Genomic DNA, 24,382 nt, shown 5'->3' with positions numbered 1-24,382 from the left:
TACGTTTTTTGCAATACAGGTTGAGTATCCCATATCCAAAATGCTTGGGACCAGAGGTATTTTGGATATGGGATTTTTCCGTAGTTTGGAATAATTGCATACCATAATGAGATATCATGGTGATGGGACCCAAGTCTAAGCACAGAATGCATTTATGTTTCATATACACCTTATACACACAGCCTGAAGGTCATTTTAGCCAATATTTTTAATAACTTTGTGCATTAAACAAAGTGGGGGTACATTCATACAATTCATTTATGCTTCATATATACCTTATACACACAGCCTGAAGGTCATTAATACAATATTTTTAATAACTTTGTGTATTAAACAAAGTTTGTGTACAATGAGCCATCAGAAAACAAAGCTTTCACTATCTCACTCTCACTGAAAAAATTCCGTATTTCGGAATATTTGGATATGGGATACTCAACCTGTATCTTGTTACCTGGACATTAAACTATGCACTGATTATGGGGGTCATTCCGAGTTTATCGCTTGCTAGCAACTTTTTGCAGCGCTGCGATCAGATAGTCGCTGCCTATGGGGGAGTGTATTTTAGCTTTGCAAGTGTGCGAACGCTTTTGCAACCGACGGCACAAAAAAGTTTTTTTGCGGTTTCTGGGCTTAGCTCTGGACTTACTCAGCCACTGTGATCACTTCAGTCTTTTTTGTCCCGGAATTGACGTCAGACACCCGCCCTCCAAACGCTTGGACACGCCTGCGTTTTTGCAAACACTCTCAGAAAACGGTCAGTTGACACCCACAAATGCCCTCTTTCTGTCAATCACCTTGCGATCAGCTGTGCGAATGGATTCTTCATTAAATCAATCGCCCAGCACCGATCCTCTTTGTACCCGTACGACACGTCTGTGCAATGCGGTGCATACGCATGCGCAGTTTGCAGAAAATTAACCTGATCGCAGCGCTGCAAAAACTTGCTAGCATGCGATCAACTCGGAATGACCCCCTATGTCAGGTACAGTATGCTGCACAGAGGTGTAGTTACCATGTGCTTTATGTCCTCACACAATGATCACAGATCCATTACTGTCTCCTGTATTCCATTCATATTCTTTCCTATACCAAATCTCATGTAGTAAAACAATTTACTGTTTGACTTGAAACTATCATGCAGTTTCTATAATGCAAGTAACACACCTTTTTAGATTATCTCCTATTTTATGTGAATTAGCTGTTCATATTCAAGTAATAAGTATATGATTACTCATGCATGCCCTTTTTATCCCATTATTGGGTATTAATCTCTGGTCCGTCTGCCATAATAACTTCCAACAAGTCATCTCCGGATAGCAAAAGTCCAAACTTAACTTTCCCAGCTGATAATTGTCAGTGTACAGTTTAGCCATTGCTACCTTAAATTCTAAACTGCTTCTTTATTTAAACCCTTTGAAATACAGTGTTAAATTACTCACATATACTTTGCAGATTTCACTGGAAGTTTGCATGTTTTCTTCTGTTGTGCTGTGTTCAATCACATAACCTGTTGCTTAATAATATGCTACTTTGTCCAAGCTTCTACATGCCGGGAAGCTCGTAGGATAAGCTTTGCTGTGGTCAGAACATTGGTGGTCATTCCGAGTTGATCGCAGCCAGCAACTTTTTGCTGCTGCTGCGATCAACTAGTCCACGCCTATGGGGGAGTGTATTTTAGCTTTGCAGGACTGCGATCGCTTGTACAGCCCTGCTAAGCTAAAAAATGTTCAAGCACAACAAGACCAGCCCTGGACATACTTACCCTGTGCGACGATCTCAGCGATGCTGGAGCCGGCTTTGACGTCCACCCTCCGTTCTCCTGGACACACCTGCGTATTCCTCACCACTCCCCGAAAACTGCAGGCAACGGTCCGGAGACGCCCAGGAATGCCTTCTTTCTGTCAATCTTCTTGCGGTCGGCTCTGCGACCGCTTTCTTCTTTGAGCGCGACGTAACTCGCCGGGCAATGACGCGTGTGCGCAGTGCAGCCGCCATGCATGCGCATTCCAGACCCGTTCGCACAGCAGCGACAAACCGCTGCGTGCGAACGGAACGGAATGACCCCCATTGTAAAACTCATAACATATTATGGAGAATTAAAATGAAGACCTTAAAACATTGCATACCTACTGTACCTTAACACATGGCACACCTACTGTAGTCTGCAACAATAATGACATACATAAATTATACTCCTTTTATACTGACGGAAATATCCCTGGTTTTTGCACACAGATTGCAGGCGGTGTAAAAGGGTCCCCTCTTCAAAACCCTGAGTTATTTTCATGGGAATCCAACCCGGCAATCGACCAGGGTTGGACCCGGGTAAGACCTGGGTAGGAGGCGGTTTAAATGGGTAAGCCGGGTTATCCAACCTGGTACCCATATACAGCATGGCAGACCTTCCGACCTGCAGTGGGCGGGAGGCTGGGGGTCACGGCGCACACTGTCTATGTAGACAGCAGCCCCGTGCTGGTTGCCATGCAGTGCCTGAGGCTGGGGACACGGCGCATGCTGTCTGTGCAGACAACAGCGCTGTGTCAAGTACCCAGCAGTGCCGGAGGCTGGGTGCAGCACAGCAGCCTCCAGATTACTGGGCTTGTCCCCCAGCGTAATGCATCGGAGTCCCGATCTGCTGGGTTTCCCAGTTCTTGGAGATGACGTCATCCCTAAGCGCTGGCCCAAAAGACACTGTGCAGTGTAAATGGTGCCGATCTGGGAATATCACGGATCGGCACTGTGGTGTAAAAGGGGGTGTCCCAGGTGTGGCCCGGCTTGGAACTGTGGGGCAGATTTATTAAGCTCGGTGAAGTGATAAATGACACGGTGATAAAGTACCAGCCAATCAGCTCCTAACTTCCATGTCGCAGGCCGTGTTTGAAAAATGACAGGAGCTGACTGGCTGGTGCTTTATCAACTTCCACTTTATCACTTCACCAGGCTTAATAAATCTGCCCCTGTGTTCCAAATCACGGGTCGGATCCGGGATTTTGGTGTAAAAGGGGTATTAGGGGTAAATTTACTAAAATGGGAGTTCTATTTAAGATGTCACGTTGCCCATAGCAACCAGTCAGATTCCAGGTATTACCACCTAGAAAGTCCTAGATACATTAGAAGTAGAATCAGATTGGTTGCTATGGGCAACATCCCATCTTAAATAGAACTCCCATCTTAGTAAATTTACCCCTTAGTGTCAGCCATTGTGATCCATCCCCAAGGGCTGTCCATTGCAACTACTTCTCATTGCACATACTGTAGGCAACAGGATGGCCGTGAATGCACAGTTGTGCTGCTGGGTTCAATCTAAGAAGTACACAGTTGACTCTTTAGCATTCTTATTAGAGCCTGTGTCCCCGTGTCTTATTCTTAGGGGTCTATTCATGAAGCAGTGAAAAGTGTGGAGAAGTGAGCCAGTGAAGAAGTTGCCCATGGCAACCAATCAGCATTAAAGTAACATTTATAATTTGCGTACTATACAACTATACAGAGCAGCTGATTGGTTGCCATGGGCAACTTCTCCACAGGCTCACTTCTCCACTCTTTTCACTGCTTCATGAATAGACCCCTTAAAGCGTTGCCCAAATAAAGCTATATGTGATGATGAGGATTTTTTTATTTTCGGGGGGTTTACAGAGAGTTTGACAAATATGCTCCTTTTGAAATACTGATTAAATAGATTTCAATTCATTGATAGGTTGAGAAAAATGACATAAAATAGTTAGAATACAATAGTTGTCAAAGGTGAGAACAAATCCAATTAAAAGCAATTTCCTATAATCATTTAGTATCTGAGTGAGTAGGCAGAAGACTGATAATGACAAAACACCATATAGGCAGGTCTTTGTCTGTGTTGCTGAAGTGAATTCAAGATAATGGCTGCTTGAAAGTGCAGCGAATTAACTGTAAGTGAAACATGTTAAGCTGATTCAACAGATCAGTGATGCGTGTGAAAGAATGCAGATACATTACATTATTAATTGCATTCTGTGGAGGTTGCGTCTCACATTAGAGACTACAGAATATTCCTTTTACTTCTACGTGAATAGAACTCAAATCATTTTTTTTTCCCCAACGATTAAATTATATAACGTACATTCTGTATGTCTCTCCAGCACCGTAAATAGACTTCAGCAACTATGACAACGTAATGAACTCTTCCTATATCTGTTAATCTGTGAAGTCTACATTTCATTGCGGAACATGCAATGGTCAGCCCTGTGCCTGGAGTGGAATTAATCTGTGTAGAGTGCTGAAAGAACAAGTCTTGATATATTCGATCGGATTTCAGGGCAGCAAAATTAAATTGTAGACTGGCCGCAGTGATGTCCCCACCCACAAATGCAACAGCGTTACTTCATGCTGTGGGATAAAGGGTACCCGATCTATAGATCTACACTAAAAAGGTCTACAGTCAATAGGTCGACCACTAACGGTCAATATGCATTAGATTGGCAGGGTCATACGGTGGACATGTAAAAGGTCGCCAGATACAAAAGATCGACATGACAATGATTGACACAAGTTTTTTTGGTTCTTTTTCAACTTTTTCATACTCTACCATCCACGTGGACTACGATTGGGAATAGTAATCTGTCTGAAGCATGGTGGGTGAAGCGGTACACTAATTGGGCTTTTTTGTGGCAGAAAAGTGGCAAAACACCCCCACAAAAAGAAATAAATAAATAATTGTGCTGACCTTTTTTTATATCGAGTAGTTCCATGTTGGCCTTTTGTCCCTGTCGACCTTTTGACCCTGTCAATCTTTTCTACTGTCTACCTCACAGGTTCTCAGACTCTGTCCCCAGGACGCCACACAGTGCATGTTTTACAGGTAACCCAGCAGGTGCGCAGATGTACTTATTACTCACTGACATATTTTAAAAGGTCCACAGGTGGAGCTAATTATTTCACTTGGGATTCTGTGAGGTGACCTGCAACACGTGCTCTGTGTGGGGTCCCGAGGATTGAGTTTAAGAGCCTGTGGTCTACCTATTCCATGTCGACCTTTTGGCCCTGTTGACCTTTTGACCTTGTTGACCTAATGCATGTCGTCCGTCAGTGGTCGTCCTATAGACTGTAGACCTTTTTAGTGTAGATCTAATGATTCACACCCGTGGCATTGCATTTGCATCACCATAGCCACGCCCCCTTTGTTCAATGTCAAGATTACCGGCATTGTACAGCAGGGATCGTGGCTACGATAAAGCGGTTCAGCACGAATTGCGTCATCGGTCACCCAGTTCGCCCACTTTACTCGGAAAGTGGACGGCTGGGTTGCAGGGGTCTGGGAGCGCCTCCTAATTATTGGGAGCCTCTATGTATATGTAACATGTGCAGAGAGATTTAGATTTGGGTGGGGTGTGTTCAAATTGAACTCTTAATTGCAGTGTAAAAATAAAGCTGTCTAACATTTGTGGGCTATATGCAAGAGCAGCCGTTATTTACCCTGAACAGAAAAAATCCAACCCGCCCTAATCTAAATCTCTCTGCACTTGTTACATCTGCCCCACCTGCAGTGCAACATGGTTTTGCCCAGTTGCTTACTCTTTTGCTTTACTTTCAAACATAAATCAAAACCTTGATACATTGCTCCGTTTGGATCGATCCCAGGTTTTAAAACTGGCATTGAGTATTGCGACTTACGTAGGAGCACAATCCAATTAACTCTCAGACACACGGGAGTGAGATTAAACTATGACAGCCAGAGGCGGAACTACCGGCAGTGCGTTGCACTGGGGCCCGCCTCTGTCCAGGGGCCCAAGCATGTAATGAGTCAAACTGACTCATTACATGCCGCTGTGCGCTGCAGGCAACCGCTGCCCGCAGCGCACAGCCGCCCGGAGAGGAGAGGAGCAGCGGCACGGACGGGGGAAGGAGGAGGAGGGAGGTGAAGGGGGGAGCCGCAGCAGCGCTTTGTTACTGGTGGAGGCGCTGCTGCTGCCCCTCTGCTTCACTATAGGTTGTCTTCCGAGAACAGCCTACAGGGAAGCAGAGGGGCAGCAGCATCAGCGCCTCCACCAGTAACAAAGCGCTGCTGCGGCTCCCTTCTTCACCTCCGTCCTCCACCTCCTCTACTGCCCGGAAATCGTCTGACGCGGCTGCACCGAGGAGCCTGAGCCGGCGGAGAGGGTAAGTATAATTCTTCTTTCTTTCTTTTTCTCTTTTTCTTTCTTTCTTTCTCTTTCTTTTTTCTTGGGCCTGCCTGCCGCTATGTGTAAAAATGGGGGACTGCCTGCCGCTATGTGTAAAAAGGGGAATCAGCCTGCCGCAATGTGTAAAAAGGGGGGACTGCCTGACGTAATGTGTAAAAAGGGGGAATCTGCCTGCCGCTATGTGTAAAAAGGGGTGATCTGCCTGCCGCAATGTGTAAAAATGGGGAATCTGCCTGCCGTAATGTGTAAAAATGGGGACGCTGTCTGCCGTAATGTGTAACAAGGGCACGCTGTCTGCCGTAATGTGTAAAAAGGGGACGCTGTCTGCCGTTATGTGTAAAAAGGGGATGCTGTCTGCCGTAATGTGTAACAAGGGCACGCTGTCTGCCGTTATGTGTAAAAAGTGTACGCTGTCTGACGCTATGTGTAACAAGGGCACGCGGTCTGCCGTTATGTGTAAAAAGGGCACGCTGTCTGCCGTTATGTGTAAAAAGGGCACGCTGTCTGCCGTTATGTGTAAAAAGTGCACGCTGTCTGCCGTTATGTGTAAAAAGGGCACGCTGTCTGCCGTTATGTGTAAAAAGTGCACGCTGTCTGCTGTAATGTGTAAAAAGAGGAATCTCTCCGCCGTAAGATGTAAAAGGGTCTCTACCTTGTGTAGTGGTGCTACTGTGCGGCGTAATTTGAATAATGGAGACTACTGTGTACCGTTTTATGAATTGGTATTATTTTGTGGCCACACCCCTTCCCCACGAAGCCACGCCACTATGTATTTTTGCGCTCGCCTACGGCGCGCACTGCCCCTGTTTTGCATGCAGGGGTGGGGCTCCGATGACGTTTCTTGCACACAGCGCTAAAATGTCTAGTTACGGAACTTGCTTGATATCCATTTCTCTGGCCCTGAGCAGGTCCCCCTCACCAGATCCTCTCCAGGGGTGAGGGGGTGGACTTGGATGGGATGTGTGTGGGGGGCCCAAAGCATTTTGTCGCACCTGGGCCCACCGCTCGCTAGTTCCGCCACTGATGACAGCGTACCAAAGGCATCAGAACTCACCCTATCTTTCCCCAGGTCTGTGCATTTTTGTATGAAGCCCTATGGTTCTGCAAACAAAAATCTGTGAAACCGGCGGTACCAGAAGTGCAGCATATAGCCGCACTTACAGTATTCACACCTGTAGGTAAATTGCGGATAATTGGATTGAACACAATGTATAGACCCTAGACTAAAGCTTTTTTCATAATTTGAAGCACCATACCTAAAATATACTAAATTTTGTTTTAAACAATACCCGTCTTACTTCCACAATGGAACATCAGCCGGTGTATATACCATCTATATCCGTGAACCAGATTGTTCACAAATATATCACATCTGTCATGCAGCACAGCAGCTGCAGATATATCATGAAGATATATCATTACTTCTGCAGATGTGTACGGGCGCCCTACTGGCCGCAGAATCCATTGAAAATTATGCCACTAGTGGGTGGGCATATTCAAATGGGGTCTTCTGGCCAGACATATTGTATGGACGATTGTTACGTGCGTATTCACAATAACATTTGAGCATAAATCTTGCAGATTGGTTGGTTGGACAGCCAATCCGTTAGCCAAGTGTGTACCCAGTCTTATATTGATGCTTCCCCTCCTCTCCAGTAAGAGTCAGCTCTAGCAATAGCCCCAATATACAATCTGGTATCAGCTGAGAAATATTTCTGATGATCCTCCAATTATTTCACCCTTGGTCCATCTTTAGGTCATACTGAACTTGCCACCTGTCCAACTTGTTTCCACTTCCTTTGTCCTTGGTTGGGCTTTGTGATGGGAATGTTGGGTTCCTTGTGCTCATAAAGAATAATAAAGATCTGTCTATGCGTTTCAACTATAAATTGGAGAACGTAATATATATGGTCAGTTCAGGTGTGTGTCACAATTTTTTTTCCACATTTTTTCTTTTCTAAATATTATTTAGGTCATTCAATTTAAAAAGGATAACTCAACTTGGTCTAATCATGTATACTGCATCCCACACTGCTCATTTTTGGGTCATAGGGCTAGATGTAATGAAGTCCAAGTTGGCCGGAGGTGCGGGTTCCCGGCCGTCAATTATGTACAAGGCAAAACCATGTCTTGTAAAGGATCGCCGCTTTAAAAAACCCATTGAGTTCAGCCGGTAACCCGCACCTCTGGCCAACTCAGACTTTATTATATATGGCCCATGGCCTTTTCATCATATGTGTCAGAGTTATTGTATAAACACGATCGTTGAAATTTTTGTGTTATGTGATCAGCGACTAAATATAAAAATTCGTTATTTAACACATTTTGAATAATATTTTTTATTATTTTGATTTATGAACCCGCAGTAATATTCCATATCCTATGGTGCGGACGGAGACTTAATTTTGGAAGGGCATATACATATGTAACATAGATTTACAATGTCACAATGTCCCTCTTTTCTAGATGTCTCTGTGAGCTTGCTGTCTCTGTTGGTAACGGCCTGCGGACTTGCCCTCTTTGGTGTGTCTCTTTTTGTCTCGTGGAAACTGTGCTGGATTCCTTGGCGGGAACGTGGCCTGAAAGGGAGCAAAGAACACGAGCACCTGAATTATACGGACAGTGACACAAATGAGCATGACTACAGTGATAACTATCTGGGGCAGCCTCCTCTATTCCCGGAGTCATCCATGAAGATCAGCCACACCTCCCCCGACATCCCATTAGAAGCCAAGACCAGTACTAAGGAGAATTGCAGTCACCATGTCCGAATGCATCGGCAAATCACCGAACCAACCTCATCTGCTCGGTCAGTGTCCATATCATTTTATTTATTATTTACCAATATATTGAATGCATAGTACTTTTATTACATATACTGTAGAAGAACTGCATCAAACATATGGGTCTATTTATTATTATTACTGTTGCCTGCACAGCTCAGCTCATCTGCAATACTGTCTGGACTTTCCGCTTTGGTGGCAGGGCCTTCAGTTCTTAACAGCAAAGTAGTCCCTGGGCAAAGCATTGTACTGGGGCTCCGTGATACTCATTCACGGAAACCAGTTTAAAAAAATCATAACATGCCCCTCCTGCGGTCCTCTCTACTTGCTTGCATAAAGTGTATTGCCTCTGAGCACTCTGATTGGTGGATAGCTCAAGCCATCTACCAATCAGCATGCTGACAGCCATTCACTGTCTGGCTGCAGGCTAGGAGGCAAGTAGAGAATACTGCCTAACTGTTCTGATTTTGTGACCACCACCCGCCTCTGCTAGAAGGCCCCTAGAATTGTGGGACCCTGGGCAGCTGCCCAGTGTGGCTATGCGTTAAGATGGCCCTGTTCGTAGGCCAGTTTGGATGCATATGTGCATGACTGAACTGGCTCTCCCAGTTTGCACACGAGCAGTAGGCAGGGAAGTAAAATAAATACATACTGTATATATTTTTTTAAAATAATGATAATTAAGCAACCTACATAATATTTCTGATGCCATGCTTTTTTTCTGATAACATGCCCTTATTATTGCCATCCTTTTATTTCAATACCGATTAAAGGTCTGCGGCGATACATAAAATGCTATGGAGACATCCATTAAATTTTCTCCAGCGGAAACCCTATAGTAAATAAGGTGTTTGCAACAGGGACAGCGCTTATCTCTCTTTAAATAATTATCTAAAGTACAACATATTTACAGTTGTTAGTAATAAACAGAGAACGTTTAAACCCTATAGGGGTATTCAATTCGTGTCGGAAACCGCCGTCTTGTCGGAAAGATGGCAGTTTCTGACAGGTTTAGGTCGGAAGGGGTTCCGACCTATTCAATTGCGGCTGTTATTTTCTGACAAGTCGGGAATTCCTGACTTGTCGGAAAACACGTGGATTGTTGGAATCTACATGTTCTGTCAGAGGCTAAGCCAAACCCGACAGGTTTTAGCCCCATTTCCGACAATGTCAATCCGACGTTAAAAAAAGTCGGATTGGCATTGTAGGGAACGGGCCAAACCTATCGGGTTTGGCCGCGGCATTGAATACTGACCTGCCGGATCTTTCCGTCGGAAAGGTTGCAACAGGAATTGAATATACCCCTATAAGTATGTTTTTATGCAATGTTCTGATTTCCACTTAATGTCATTACAATGTGTAGTGTAGTACTTCCTTGTGAACAATTTAAAATTAAATAACCCACACTGAACACTTTAAAGCCAATGACTTATAACGGGTTAAATAAAAATGTAGCACAATATCTCTTTAAGAGGGACATGTACTAAGCAGTGATAAAAGTGGAGAAGTGAGCCAGTGGAGAAGTTGCCCATGGCAACCAATCAGCTGCTCTTTATATGTTTATAATATGCAAATTATAAATGTTACGTCAATGCTGATTGGTTGCCATGGGCAACTTCTCCACTGGCTCACTTCTCCACTTTTATCACTGCTTAGTACATGTCCCCATAAATTCCTGCTGCATTACCATATGTTCTCATATCGTTTAAGCAAGAAAAGAAAAAACAAAATATCGGAATTCCCCCAGCACACTATTGAGTTAGCTATATTTGCAAATATATGGTTAAGCCACCACTGCATAATGATAGAACCCACTATGGGTCATACATTTTTGTATTGCTACATGATAAAGGCACATACATTTATATATTTATATATTTATATATAAAACTCACCTGGAGGCACCCCAAGATCCTCCTCTTGTCTAGATTATCCCCTCTGTTGCAAACACCTGTAACTGATTAATACTGTAGATCGTTTCTTTTGTTTTTTTTGTTTATCACAGTCTCTCTTAACCAAGCCTCAGCAAAGTTTTCCTATTATGCTGGCAACAGTGCATTCGCTTATTGCCAATCATCCAGACATAGAGATAGAAAAATTGATGGGAGATCAAGATTCAAAATAATTATTGGTCATTAATCCGTTTCAAAGTCTCTCTGTGACATTTGTATGGCAAAGGTGATCGATCAATATAACCAAGCTAATAAAACATCCCATTTTAGTGTTTGGCTGCAGGATAAGACACATTAATGCATTTGGCAGATCCAGGGGGAGATTATCAAAGATTGGAGAGAGATAAAATGGAGGGAGATATCCCACCAACCAATCAGCTCCCAAATGTAATTTTCAAACGCAGCCTGTAAAATGATAGTTAGAAGCTGATTGATTGATTGATTGATTGATTGATTGATTGATTTAGTGGTTTCTCTCAACTTTCTCTCTCTCCAGGCATTGATAAATCTCCCTCCCAGTAAACACCACCAATCAAAATAAATATAACATTTGCACTTGTTGCCATTTTGACGGTGTAGCTGGAAAAAGGGCATAGCAGGTATCGATTTTATTACACCTCTTCCCTGGGAAAAGTGGAGGACAGCCCCACGAGGTTGAGTGTAGGCAGAATTTGCTAGCATGACTAGAGTCATACTACCCACTGATGTAAATAGTCATCTCACTGCGATGGGCCATTAATGTGGGATCAGTATGAGGTCCCGGCAGCGAGCACAGCGTATCCCCTCGTGGGCTCGCTACGCTCGCCACGCTTTGGGCCCGGTGGCGGCCTTTGGTTGCCACAGGGTTCTATTCCCCCTCTAGAGGTGGCATGGACCACCACCCAAGTGGGGAAACCAGCCGGCGGTCGGAACTATATTTCGGTATTTCAGCTGGTGTCGGGATTCCGGTGTCGGTATACAAAATTAACCAGTGTGTGTGTGTTTGTACATGTGTTCAGAGCAGACTAGATGGGCCATGTGGTTCTTATCTGATGTCAGATTCAGTCTGCGGAATGCAATGGAGTCTGAGATTGCTGGATGATATCTGACTTTTTTTTAAAGGGGCAATCACTTACAAGGCATGGTTTAGCCTTGTGTTTCCCCCTTTTAAAAAATGTCCGAGTTCATCCGGCATACCGCACCTCCGGTGATCTCGGACTCCATTACATCCCGCTGTATGTTTCTATGATGATGCATTTGTAAAGTAGCACTTTGCGGACATACGTGGGGAAATGTATCAAAGCTTGGAGAGAGATAAAGTACCAACCTATCAGCTTCTGTCATGTTACAGGCTGTGATTAACAAATTGAGCTCATTGGTTGGTCTCCTCAAGGTTTGAAACATTTCCCCTCATAGTTGGGACAGCGACAGTCAGTTCACACTCCGTTTTATGCTGTGGTTGAGGTTCTGCTTCTGATACGTTCAAAATTTTGCGGCCAAATGGGGAATGAAACAAAAATTCTACTGTTGAATGTGGCAGTAATATTTCAATTATGTATTTTTGTAGACAAATATTTAGACCATAATTAAGAGCACGTTTTGGGTTTGGGTATACACTTCTGTGGTTTTTATCGAACGAGTCACATTATTATTACCGCCAATTAATAGCCAGAGTAACAGCAGTGTGCAGCACAGACAACAGCTAGACCGGCTGAACTGTCTGGTAGTTCCTAGGTCCATTTTGATGGTGAGCTGCTCCACTGTGTCGGTCGGCCCTCAAGCACCTTCGTAGCTGACGTTCACCTCTCACGTCAATGGCAAGTGGTGCTCTGCAGTTTCCACAACTCGCAATGGTGCCATTTGTCCAGTCACGACACACCTTCACTACAGCAGCACGCAAACAGTTCACAAACTGTGCTGTCTCAGAAATACTGCCACCCTTGGCCTGCAAGCCGATAATCCTCCCTTTTTGCAACTCGGATAAATCGCCCCTTTTACCCATGACAGCAAAGAGTGATATGTGTGCAGACGGCCTATCGCACACCTTATATACCCACCAAGCCAGCGCACGAGACGTGACGTACTTCATGGGCGACGCATTGCTGACGTCAAATGTAGGAGGTCGTCATAATAATGTGACTCGACCGTGTATGTTGGGATTTACTGCATGTCCCCCTAAGACAGAGATCTACCCTGCGCTGCCTGAGTTAGTGTGATTATGCATACGACTTTATTCCTCCATGTCTACTGATAATAACGATGAGAGCTCGATATATAACACGTTCAAATAGCTTAGTCCTGTGTGTGAAAAATGAGTGTAGCTCTAGGAGCATATAAAGCGACACTTATCACTGGTGTTATGAAGGGAATGATAACAAAGTACCTGACTATAACCTGTGACAGAATTTCAATGAGAATGTCTTTCATAAGCAGTGAATAAGCCAGACAATTAGTTGGAGGGATACAAAAGCAAAATCACTTTACTGACAGGAGCAAAGACGTGCAAGATACAGTATGTGTGATAAATAAAATGAATTAGTTTGCACAGAGCTGTTAAGCTATACAGTAGGGCTGACAATTAGCAGATGAGGCTGTCTCCAGAGGGAAAACTTCATCCTCACAAGTAGTCTTTCAGTCAGCTAAATATAGTGTACAATTGATATTAGTATTAAACATAACTTTAAGTTACGTGCACTGGGCCCTATTCACAGTTGTGCGCTTAATGTCGCAGAAATGCAATTTTTGACTGAGAGGATGTACAAAAATATGCTGATGTAACAGCCACCAGGATTTGTACAGAGAAGCCTTGATGGAGCCTTCGTAGCTTTCGGCAATCATGTACACAGTCACAGCGTCAACGCAGATCCAGGAAACATCAAATCCCTGAGTGAGTCTGTGGTCACTGAGAATAGCCCCCGCAAGTGACACCAGAGACGTGTGTACAGGATTACAATCGGCGGTTTTTACTCTAATACCCGTTACCTCCCACAAAATGGTCGCTCCCTGTCAGTGACTTCAGACTGAGACCGCAGTTCAATTGCCACTGAAGCACATTGCTGCTGTGACACACGTGCAGACCACCAATAATCACTGCCCCTATCCACCTGCATACTGGCATTTTTGATCACCAGTATGCAGGAATACCTACATCCCACCACAGTGCTTCCGATAAGATATGTCCAAGCAACGAGAAGACTTCTGGGTTTAGGAACCAGTGGGTATATTAACTAAAAGTCGATTTGGGTCGATGTTAATCAATTTTTGGTTGATGTTGGGACGATTTATTTATTTTTTAGCGATTTTGTGTTTCAGGGTTTAAGTCACGGGTATGGGTCTCAAGGTCGACACCCATTAGGTCGACACCTATTTGTCGACAGTGGCTAGGTCGACCTGACCATTGGGTCAACATGAAAAAAGGTCGACATGAGTTTTTTATTTTATTTGGTGTCATTTTCTTCGAAAAATGACCGGGAACCCCAATTAGTGCACCGTGTCCCCTCAACAAGCTTCGGGCAAGGAGCATCGCTCCGCTACCGCTGCGCTCGGCACAGGTTACCATTCCCAATTGTAGTCCACGTGGATCGTAAAGTATGAAAAAGTAAAAAAAAAGGAAGAAAATGTAAACAACTCATGTCAACCGTTCTGTATGTCGACCTAATGGTCGTGTCGACCTATTTGTAGCGTCGACCTATTCACTGTCGACCAAAGGATGTCGACCTAATGGGTGTTGACCCAATGGGTGTCGACCCAGAGTCCGGATATCCCTAAGTCACACATTTACCAACAGATGATTTTTGATATCCTTTGAAAATAAATCTGTCAAATATCATCTGATAGCAAATGTGGGATTTAGGGGTATATTTACTAAAAATCGATCTGGGTCGATGTTGATCAATTTTTGGTCGATGTTGGGTTGTTGTTTTTTTGCGATTTTGTGTTTCAGGGTCTAAGTCACACGTTTACCAACAGATGATTTATAATATCCTTTGAAAAAAAAATATGTCAAATATCGTCTGTTAGCAAATGTGGGATTTAGGGTATTTTTGCTAAAAATTTACCTGGATCGATTTTTGGTCGATGTTTCGTCGATTTAATATTTCAGCGTCTAAATTCCACATTTGCTAACATGATTTTTTTCAATGTCAAAAATTATGTTAGTAAATGCGTGCTGTAGACCCTGAAACACAAAATCGATCAAACCTCTACCAAACATCGACCAAAAAGACAAATTCACACCCACAAGAAAATGCGCTAACCAGCTGCAGGTCAATGGACTTCCAAGGATAGGGTGTTACCCACACCCAAAGAAAGATACTCTAAAACAGAAAAAAGATTTTCCCCGAAAGTCCTCTTTCCTGCGCTAAACCCTTGAGTCTATAAAAGCCTATAAAAGCAATAAAGTATCTTTGAGATTTATGAACATACTACACTAGATTGTATCCCTGATCTCTCTTTTTCATGTACCACCGTTAAAAACTCGTACATATGAGCATGAGGATCAGAAAAAATTGAAAGGAACATCGAGTTTAAGATAAGTAAAGACTTTATTACTTTTATAGACTCAAGGGTTTAGCGCAGGAAAGAGGACTTTCGGGGAAAATCTTTTTTCTGTTTTAGAGACTCTACCAAACATCGACTAAAATTCAATCAAGATCGACCCAAATTGACTTTTAGTAAATATATCACCAGGAGTCCTATTGCACATGCAAAAGCCATGGTGAGATGGAGAGGAATATTTCCAATCCCTCTCCAAAGGCTTCATGTGAAAAGAAGCCCATAAGCTTCTATAGGCAACTCCATCTATTTATGACTTTGCCTATCAGGCGCAAGCTCCAGAAAATAATGCTTTCCATCACAGCTCCATAGAATCCTATATGGATTGTTACATCACAAGTCCACAGCAGATATTGCGGATATCCGTGTGTATTGCTGTAAACCGTATTTACCACGATTTTGACATTGATACATTGTGCCCTAAGTCATTTGTCCCACTTCACTGCATTTAGCACAGTTCTCATAGATGACCGACTTATCACCAGTAACTTAAAGTGGCCCAGGCAAAAACATTCTGGAAGTGGCCTCATGAGAATGACCAAACTAGCTGTATTCAGGTCCAACAAACAAATAGGCACAATTGGCGCATCAAACAAAGCAGCATTAGTGGTAGGCAAGTAACACAATTTGAGATAAGGAGTGGAGGCAATGATACAAAGAGCTATTACAGATTTAGTATCCCATATCCAAAATGCTTGGGACCAGAAGTATTTTGGATATCGGATTTTTCCGTATTTTGGAATAATTGTATACCATAATGAGATATCATGGTGATGGGACCTAAGTCTAAGCACAGAATGGATTTATGTTTCATATACACCTTATACACACAGCTTGAAGGTCATTTTAGCCAATAGGTTTAATAACTTTGTGCATTAAACAAAGTTTGTGTATATACACACAATTCATTTATGTTTCATATACACCTTATACACACAGCCTGAAGGTCATATAATACAATATGTTTAAGAATTTTTTGTATTAAACAAAGTTTGTGTACATTGAGCCATCAGAAAACAAATGTTTTACTATCTCAGTCTAACTAAAAACATTCCGTATTTCGGAATATTCTGCATTTCGGAATATTTGGATATGGAATACTCAACCTGTAGTATTATTATTATTATTATTATTTTTTATAATTATTAACGGACACATTAATAAAGTATGAATGAAGGGGACAGGACAGAAGGGGTTGATAATATAATACAGTAGGGGTGATGAAGCAAAGACATAATAATAGAAGAAGAAAGGGATAAGAGAAGGGGGTGATGAGAGAGGTATAATAATAAGGGACTGGAAAGAAAGAATATAAGTGGTCTATGGGCCTAATTCAGACCTGATCGCTAGGCTGCGTTTCCGTACAGCCTGTGATCAGGTCTGAACTGCGCATGCTTATGCACCGCAGTGCGCAGGAGCGTCGGTCTGCAGCGACGGGGATCGGTGGGCAGCGACGGGTTGTGCAAGAAAAGCAATCGCACGGGCGATCGCAAGGTGACTGACTGGAAGAGGCCATTTGTAGGTGCCAACTGACCGTTTTTAAGGAGTGTCCTGAGAAACACACGAGGGACCAGGCGTTTGGAGGGAGGGATTCTCATGTCGGCTCCGGCCCCAATCATCGCACTGGAAGAGTAAGTCCTGGGCTGTGCAGAGACTGCACAAACTGCTGATTGTGCAGCTCTCCTGCACATGCGATCGCATGCCTCCCCTGTAGGCGGCAACTACCTGATCGCAGGGATGCAAAAAACGCACCCTAGCGATCAGGTCTGAATTAGGCCCCATGTACTAAGCTTTGGAGAGAGATCAAGTGGATGGAGATGAAGTAACAGCCAATCAACGTCCCTGGTCTCTTGTATAATAATTATCAACTACATTAGATTCAGTATAACAGATATAATATAAACAATGGTAATATAGGCATAATTTCAGTTCTGTTTTTATTAGAGGGTTGCTATATAATGTCAATAATTCATTTAACTTATTTCCTTTAAGACACAATTCGATCAGAAGGCAACTGAACCTTTCAAACCCAGATTTCAACATCCAGCAGTTTCAGAAGCAGGAGCAGCTGACGGGTATTGGCCGCATCAAACCTGAACTCTACAAACAGAGGTCGGTGGAGACCGACGATGGTCGCAGAAACAATAGCAAGTCTTGTGGAAAGCTCAACTTCATCATTAAATATGATTGTGACTTGGAAAAACTTATAGTAAAGATTCACAAGGCAGTCGGCCTGCCAGCAAAGGACTTCTCAGGAACGTCAGATCCTTACGTGAAGATTTATTTACTTCCGGATCGGAAGACCAAACACCAGACTAAGGTCCACCGGAAGACCCTAAATCCGGTGTTTGATGAGGTTTTTTTATTCCCCGTCCCCTATAACGAGTTGCCAAGCAGAAAACTCCACTTCTCGGTTTATGACTTTGACCGGTTCTCCAGGCACGATGTCATCGGTCAGATCATAGTGGATAATTTTTTAGACTTGGCAGATTTTCCCAGGGAAAGTAACATCTGGAGGGATATTGAGCATGTCACCAATGTAAGTACTAAAGTTATACAACTGCAGTATTGGTTAATTAATTGTTTCTGTGGACAGCTGGAGGTGTTGCGTGTATGTATTTATGAGGGTGGTTCAATAAGTAAGTAACAAGACCTCTCTCACGTGTGTAATGTTCTCTATCTCATTGTAATTTCCCGCCAGTCCAGAGCGAGTAGACCACTGCTTCCCCTCACTGCCACACTACGTACATACTGGTCGATGTGTACGGTGATAACGTCATGTCACGGAAAACAGGTTTGGATTTGGTGCACTGCCTGTGGTCGAGGTGCTTGGGTGGCCGAAGCGCTGCTCAACTTGAACATCTGTCCTGACTACTGCTGTTATCACAGGCAGTGCACCAAACCTGTTTCTGTGACATGACGTTATCACCGTACACCTCGACAAGTTGGTGATGAATTTCAGCTGCTGTGTGCCCTTTAGACGCAGAAATCTAATCACACTATGCACCTCAATGTGTGACCATGTTTCCGCCAGTCCCGCCATCTTACACCTGATGTTGCAACAGTATGACTGATATGAGGTGCAGTAATGGACATGAGGAGAAGCAGTGGTCTACCTGCTCTGGCCTGGCGGGAAATTAGACGTAAATAGAGAACATTCCACATGTGCGAGGTCTTGTTATCTTATTTATTGAACCAACCTCTTACATGTGAAAGTTGTACTTGGCTAGCTAGTGTTATATGTGGGCTTTCTTTCTTGACGTTCAACAAGTTGTCTGATTTATATATGGGCACCCGTACACAGCCGAGTCACATTATTATGACCACCAGCTAATAGCCAGTGTGAATGCCCCGTGCAGCACGGACAGCAGCTAGACGGGTTGAACTGTCATTTTAGACACACGTCTGGTAGCCCCCAGGTTTGTTTTGATGGTGAGCACAAACCATCAAGAGCCACAGTGGCTCGTTGGTCGTCCCTCATGCACCTTCGTAGCCAATGTTCCCCTCTCACATCAATGGCACGTGGTGCTCCACAGTTTCCACGTCGGTTATCTGCAATGGTGCCATTTGCCCAGTCATGATACACCTTCACCACAGCAGCACACGACAGTTCACAAACTGCGCTGTGTCAGAAATACCGCCACCCATGGCCCAAAAACCGATAATCATCCCTTTTTTGCAACTTGGATATATCACCCCTTTTACCCATGACAGCAACGAGTGATATGTGTGCAGACGGCCTATCGCACACCTTATATAACCACCAAGCCAGTGCACGACTCGTGACGTACTTCAGGAGCTACGCGCTGCCGACGTCACATGTAGGAAGTGGTTATAATAACATGGCTTGACCGTGTATAAGGCCATAATGAAAGAATACTTTGTTTTGTTGCCTAGCTATGCAATTATTAAGCAGAAAAGTCCTCTAAGGATGACAAAAGGACAAATACCCTCTAATCATCCTTATGCTTGCAGAGGTAGGAATGCGCTAAGGGAATGACTGTACTGCTTTCAGTGTTACATACGTCACAATTGTCAAATGTTCACAGCAGCAAAGGATAAATTCAGGTGGTGAATGATCTGATTTTGCACGAGGCAGTGTGATCTGTCCACCCATATGATAGGGTGGGGATAGGGTTATATGTAAAAAGGGTAAGTGCCACACATGTTTCATTTGTATGTGGATACTATTGTTCTTTCTTGCATTGCTATTGGCTGGCTAAATTCTATTCCATTGTTATCTTGTGAACTGGTTTCCCAGTGTCCCTCTTTTCTTAACCCGCAATATGATAAACTTTTTGTGTTAATACATCTTTTTGTACAGCTTGGCGCTTTGTTTAGATAGTTTAAATGAATATTACTTTGTATCAAAAAGTCATCTATTATGCATACCACTGTCTATAACAGTGTAAAGATATATATTTATCAAGAAATATGAAATACCTTAAGCCATATGTTGGGAGTACCAGATTACTTTGGGTTCAAAGCTTGAAACATAGTGGACCCCATATCAGGGAGACAGATTTCGACCATGGCGGGATTGTCCAGCAAGACATTTCCACATTCCAACACACATTGCTACATCACTTCTGTTTATCTCATATGTTATGATCGGCACCCACCAGTACTGCTTTTGCCTATTACATTGACCAGAAATTGGGGTCTTTGGGGTCTATTTACTAATCTTTGGAGAGAGAGAAAGTGCAGCGTGATAATGTAGCAACCAATCAGCTCCTGTCATTTTTCGAACACAGGGAAGATGTACTGAGCTGTGAAATGAGTGAAGAAGTAAGCCAGTGGAGAAGTTGCCCATGGCAACCAACCATCATTGAAGTAACATTTATAATTTGCATACTATAAAATTATACAGAGCTGCTGATTGGTTGCCATGGGCGACTTCTCCACTGGCTCACTTCTCCACTCTTTTCACTGTTTAGTACATCTCCCCCACAGCCTGTAACATGGCAGTTAAGAGCTGATTGGCTGCCACTTTATCTCTCTCCAAGTCTTAGTAAAATTTGTTTTGGTCCTGGACCTCCAACCCATAGCACCCCTGCAAGTGCCCTGATGCACCTCAGTATGCCACGACACCCTGTTTGGGAACCAGTGACTTTACTAGCTAAACCAGCTAGTGGAAACGTAAGACACATGGTTCCAACATTGAAATGTTGCAGTCCAGCCCAAGCTTTGCCAGGCAAGCCCAAGCATATGTGATGGGTAACAATGCACCATTTATATCTTTGTTTGCACCTCCAATGTCAAAAATCTACCTCAAACATTTAAAGTTTGGGTATCAGGAATCTGAGGAAAAGGGCTGTATCACAATGGTGTGTGGCAAGTAGCCCAAGTATGTGCCTAATGATACTCCAACCCTTATCTCTTCACCCTTATATCTCCAAACGCAGTGTGGATAGCCACGGCAGCCAGATTTACTAACTTTTACTAATGTGAGTATTGGGAGTATTTTCTCATTCCCGGGAATTCTATGCATGGGCGTGCTATGGCTGCCATTACTATAGTGCCCAGAGGCTTAGGAGGCCCAGACCCAGCTCATATTGTTGCCTACTATGTTCCCTAAATTACTTGCTAAGAAATTGGGCCTGGCCCATTGCCCATGCCTGAAGAGGAGGACTCATAGTGGCGATCTCTCCATCTCAGTAATGCTCCACACTGATACTATCCATCTCCCACCAGAGGCGGAACTACCGCCAGTGCAACCAGTGCGTTGCACTGGGTCCCGCCTCTGTCCAGGGGCCCAAAGCATGTAATGAGTCAAACTGACTCATTACATGCCGCTGTGTGCTGCGGGCAACCGCTGCCCGCAGCACACAGCAGCCCGGAGAGAGAGGAGAGGAGCGCAGCGGTATGGGGGAGAAGGAGGAGGAGGGAGGTGGAGGGAGGTGGAGGAGGGAGCCGCAGCAGCGCTTTGTTACTGGTGGAGGCGCTGCTGCTGTTGTCCCTCTGCTTCACTATAGGCTGTCTTCCGTCGCTGTGAAGCGCATCCCAGCATTCACAGCGGCTGAGAACAGCCTATAGTGAAGCAGAGGGACAGCAGCAGCAGCGCCTCCACCAGTAACAAAGCGCTGCTGCGGTTCCCTCCTCCACCTCCCTCCTCCTCCTTCTCTCCTGCCCGGGATCTCTGCCAGAAGCTGCACCGAGGAGCCTGAGCCAGCGGAGAGGGTAAGTATTATTTTCTTTCTTTCTTTCTTTCTTTCTTTCTTTCTTTCTTTCTTTCTTTCTTTCTAAAAAGGGGGACTGTCTGCCGTAAAGTGTAAAAAAAAAGGGGGAATCTGCCTGACGTAATGTGTAAAAAGGGGGCGCTGTCTGCCGCAATGTGTAAAAAGGGGGAATCTGCCTGCCGTAATGTGTAAAAAGGGGGACGCTGTCTGCTGTAATGTGTAACAAAGGCACGCTGTCTGCCGTAATGTGTAAAAAGGGCACGCTGTCTGCCGTAATGTGTAAAAAGGGCACGCTGTCTGCCGTAATATTTAACAAGGGCACGCTGTCTGCCGTTATGTGTAAAAAGGGCACTCTGTCTGCCGTTATGTGTAAAAAGGGGACGCTGTCTGCCGCTATGTGTAACAAGGGTACGCTGTCTGCTGTTCTGTGTAAAAAGGGGACGCTGTCTGCCGTTATGTGTAAGAAGTGCACGGTGTCTGCCGCTATGTGTAAAAAGGGCATGCTGTCTGCCGTTATGTGTAAAAAGGGGACGCTGTCTGCCGCTATGTGTAACAAGGGTACGCTGTCTGCTGTTCTGTGTAAAAAGGGGACGCTGTCTGCCGTTATGTGTAAAAAGGGTACGCTGTCTGCCGCTATGTGTAACAAGGGTACGCTGTCTGCTGTTCTGTGTAAAAAGGGGACGCTGTCTGCCGTTATGTGTAAGAAGTGCACGGTGTCTGCCGCTATGTGTAAAAAGGGCATGCTGTCTGCCGTTATGTGTAAAAAGGGGGACGCTGTCTGCCATAATGTGTAAAAAGGGGACGCTGTCTGCCGTAATGTGTAAAAAGTGGAATCTGTACGCCGTAAGGTGTAAAAGGGTCTCTACCTGGTGTAGTGGTGCTACTGTGCGGCGTAATTTGAATAATGGAGACTACTGTGCACCGTTTTATGAATTGGTATTATTTTGTGGCCACACCCCTTCCCCACAAAGCCACGCCCCTATGTATTTTTGCGCGCGCCTACGGCGCGCACTGCCCCTGTTTTGCATGCAGGGGTGGGGCTCCGATGCCATTTCTTGCATACAGTGCTAAAATGTCTAGTTACGGCACTGTTGCTAGGTATCCATTTCTCTGGCCCTGAGCAGGTCCCCCTCACCAGATCCTCTCCAGGGGCGAGGGAGTGGACTTGGGAAGGGGGGGGGGCCCAAAGCATTTTGTCGCACCTGGGCCCACCGCTCGCTAGTTCCGCCACTGTCTCCCACACTCTTGTTTCATGCTTCCAGACAGCTGAGCTACTCAGTAAGCCCTAGCACTAAGAGAGAGCAAGCTCCTCCTCCTTTAAAGCCTTTGTGAAGGTGATGGTGGTGGGGGGAGGGGAAGAAGGAGGTCGGACAGGAATTGAGACCCTAGATTGGGATGTCCCAGAAAGGCAGTATGCCTCACTTAAGCTCTCCACACAAAATGTAATGTCCTGGATTAGGAAGTATCCTTTCAGATACAGGCTTGGTGGTGCCCCACCATGTCTGGCATAATGCAAACTGGAGGCACTGTGTGGCATATTGTGTACTGTCATCACTACAGTGTGGTATATTGTGGACTGTGGGGAATACATTGGACAGGATGCATCAAGGATCGCATTTTGCTTGTGCTGCATTCTGCCACTCTCCGCAAGCATAATGGCGTTTATTAACACTTATGCTTGAATAAAATTACAAAGGACGCTCTTGCGGTAAGAGCCGTCCTTTATGATGATAGGACTTCTGGGTTCATGACCCAGGAGTCCATCTGCGCATGCGTGGGCTGATGCACAAGCCGAGGGGGTTACTAGGAGGGATCTGATTGGATCCCTTTCTGTGGGGAAATGCAGAAAAAAAAGAACATAGGCTTCTAACACCGCATCCAGGCCTCAGAATCTATTGCATTCCGGGACTTGGTGCAAATGTGGAGAGTAGCCAAACCTCCAAAAACTGCATTTTCTGAGGTTTGGCCACATTTTGCAGTTTGATGCATCCCGCCCAGTGTGACATATTATGAACTGGTGGCACTGCGGGATATAATGTGAACTAGGGCACTTCTATGGAGCAGCAAATGAACTAGAGCAGTACTATGGGGCATAAAAAGAACCAGGGCACTAATACTGTATGGTGTATAAAATGAACTAGGGCAGTATTATGGGGAATAAAAAGGACCAGGGCACTAATACTGTATGGTGTATAAAATGAACTAGGGCAGTATTATGGGGCATAAAAAGAACCAGGGCACTAATACTGTATGGTGTATAAAATGAACTAGGGCAGTATTATGGGGAATAAAATGAAAAACCACTGAGGAGAGAGGTATCTCTCTAGATGCATTCAGGGCAGTCGAGAGCCGGGCTGGGCCCAGGTACCTTTCATGGGGCATGGCCTAATCACAGGAGGTGTGTTCATGTACCCTTAGAAAGAAATACTGAAAAACATAGTATTTTAAGCACCTCCATGGCCACACTGCAGCCCAGTACACAGCAGCGTGTGCTGGGCTGAGGAGAAGAGCTGCTGCTGCTGCCAGGTAAGGGGTAGGGATCCTGGGCCCCTCCATCAAACCTAGGCCCGGGTAATTTGTACCCTCTCCCCCCCTCTCTCGGCACAACTGGATGCATTGGGGAGGAGTCCTTCAGACTGTTGCTATGGAGCCAACAAAGTTCTAGTTATGCCCCTGATTCTGTGGATTTGCGGGAAAAAGAGGTTATTTGTATAAAGTTCACTTATATCGTTGCATGCTGCAATATATATCCAATACATTATTAGTAGTCATGCATATTACTT

General features: G+C 44.5%; 1 protein-coding gene across 1 annotated transcript in view; it reads left to right on the top strand.

Annotated features, from left to right (window-relative positions):
- SYT9 (synaptotagmin 9) overlaps positions 1-24,382 on the top strand; it is a 281,737-nt gene that overhangs the window by 91,280 nt on the left and 166,075 nt on the right. Inside the window, exons 2-3 of the mRNA XM_063944510.1 lie at positions 8,619-8,961; positions 17,413-17,959. Coding sequence (XP_063800580.1) covers positions 8,619-8,961; positions 17,413-17,959 — 890 coding nt within the window. The remainder of the gene's footprint in view (positions 1-8,618; positions 8,962-17,412; positions 17,960-24,382) is intronic.

The sequence above is a fragment of the Pseudophryne corroboree genome, chromosome 11, assembly GCF_028390025.1.
Source record: "Pseudophryne corroboree isolate aPseCor3 chromosome 11, aPseCor3.hap2, whole genome shotgun sequence".
Lineage (NCBI taxonomy): Eukaryota > Metazoa > Chordata > Amphibia > Anura > Myobatrachidae > Pseudophryne > Pseudophryne corroboree.
This window is presented reverse-complemented; position numbering and strand designations above follow the sequence as displayed.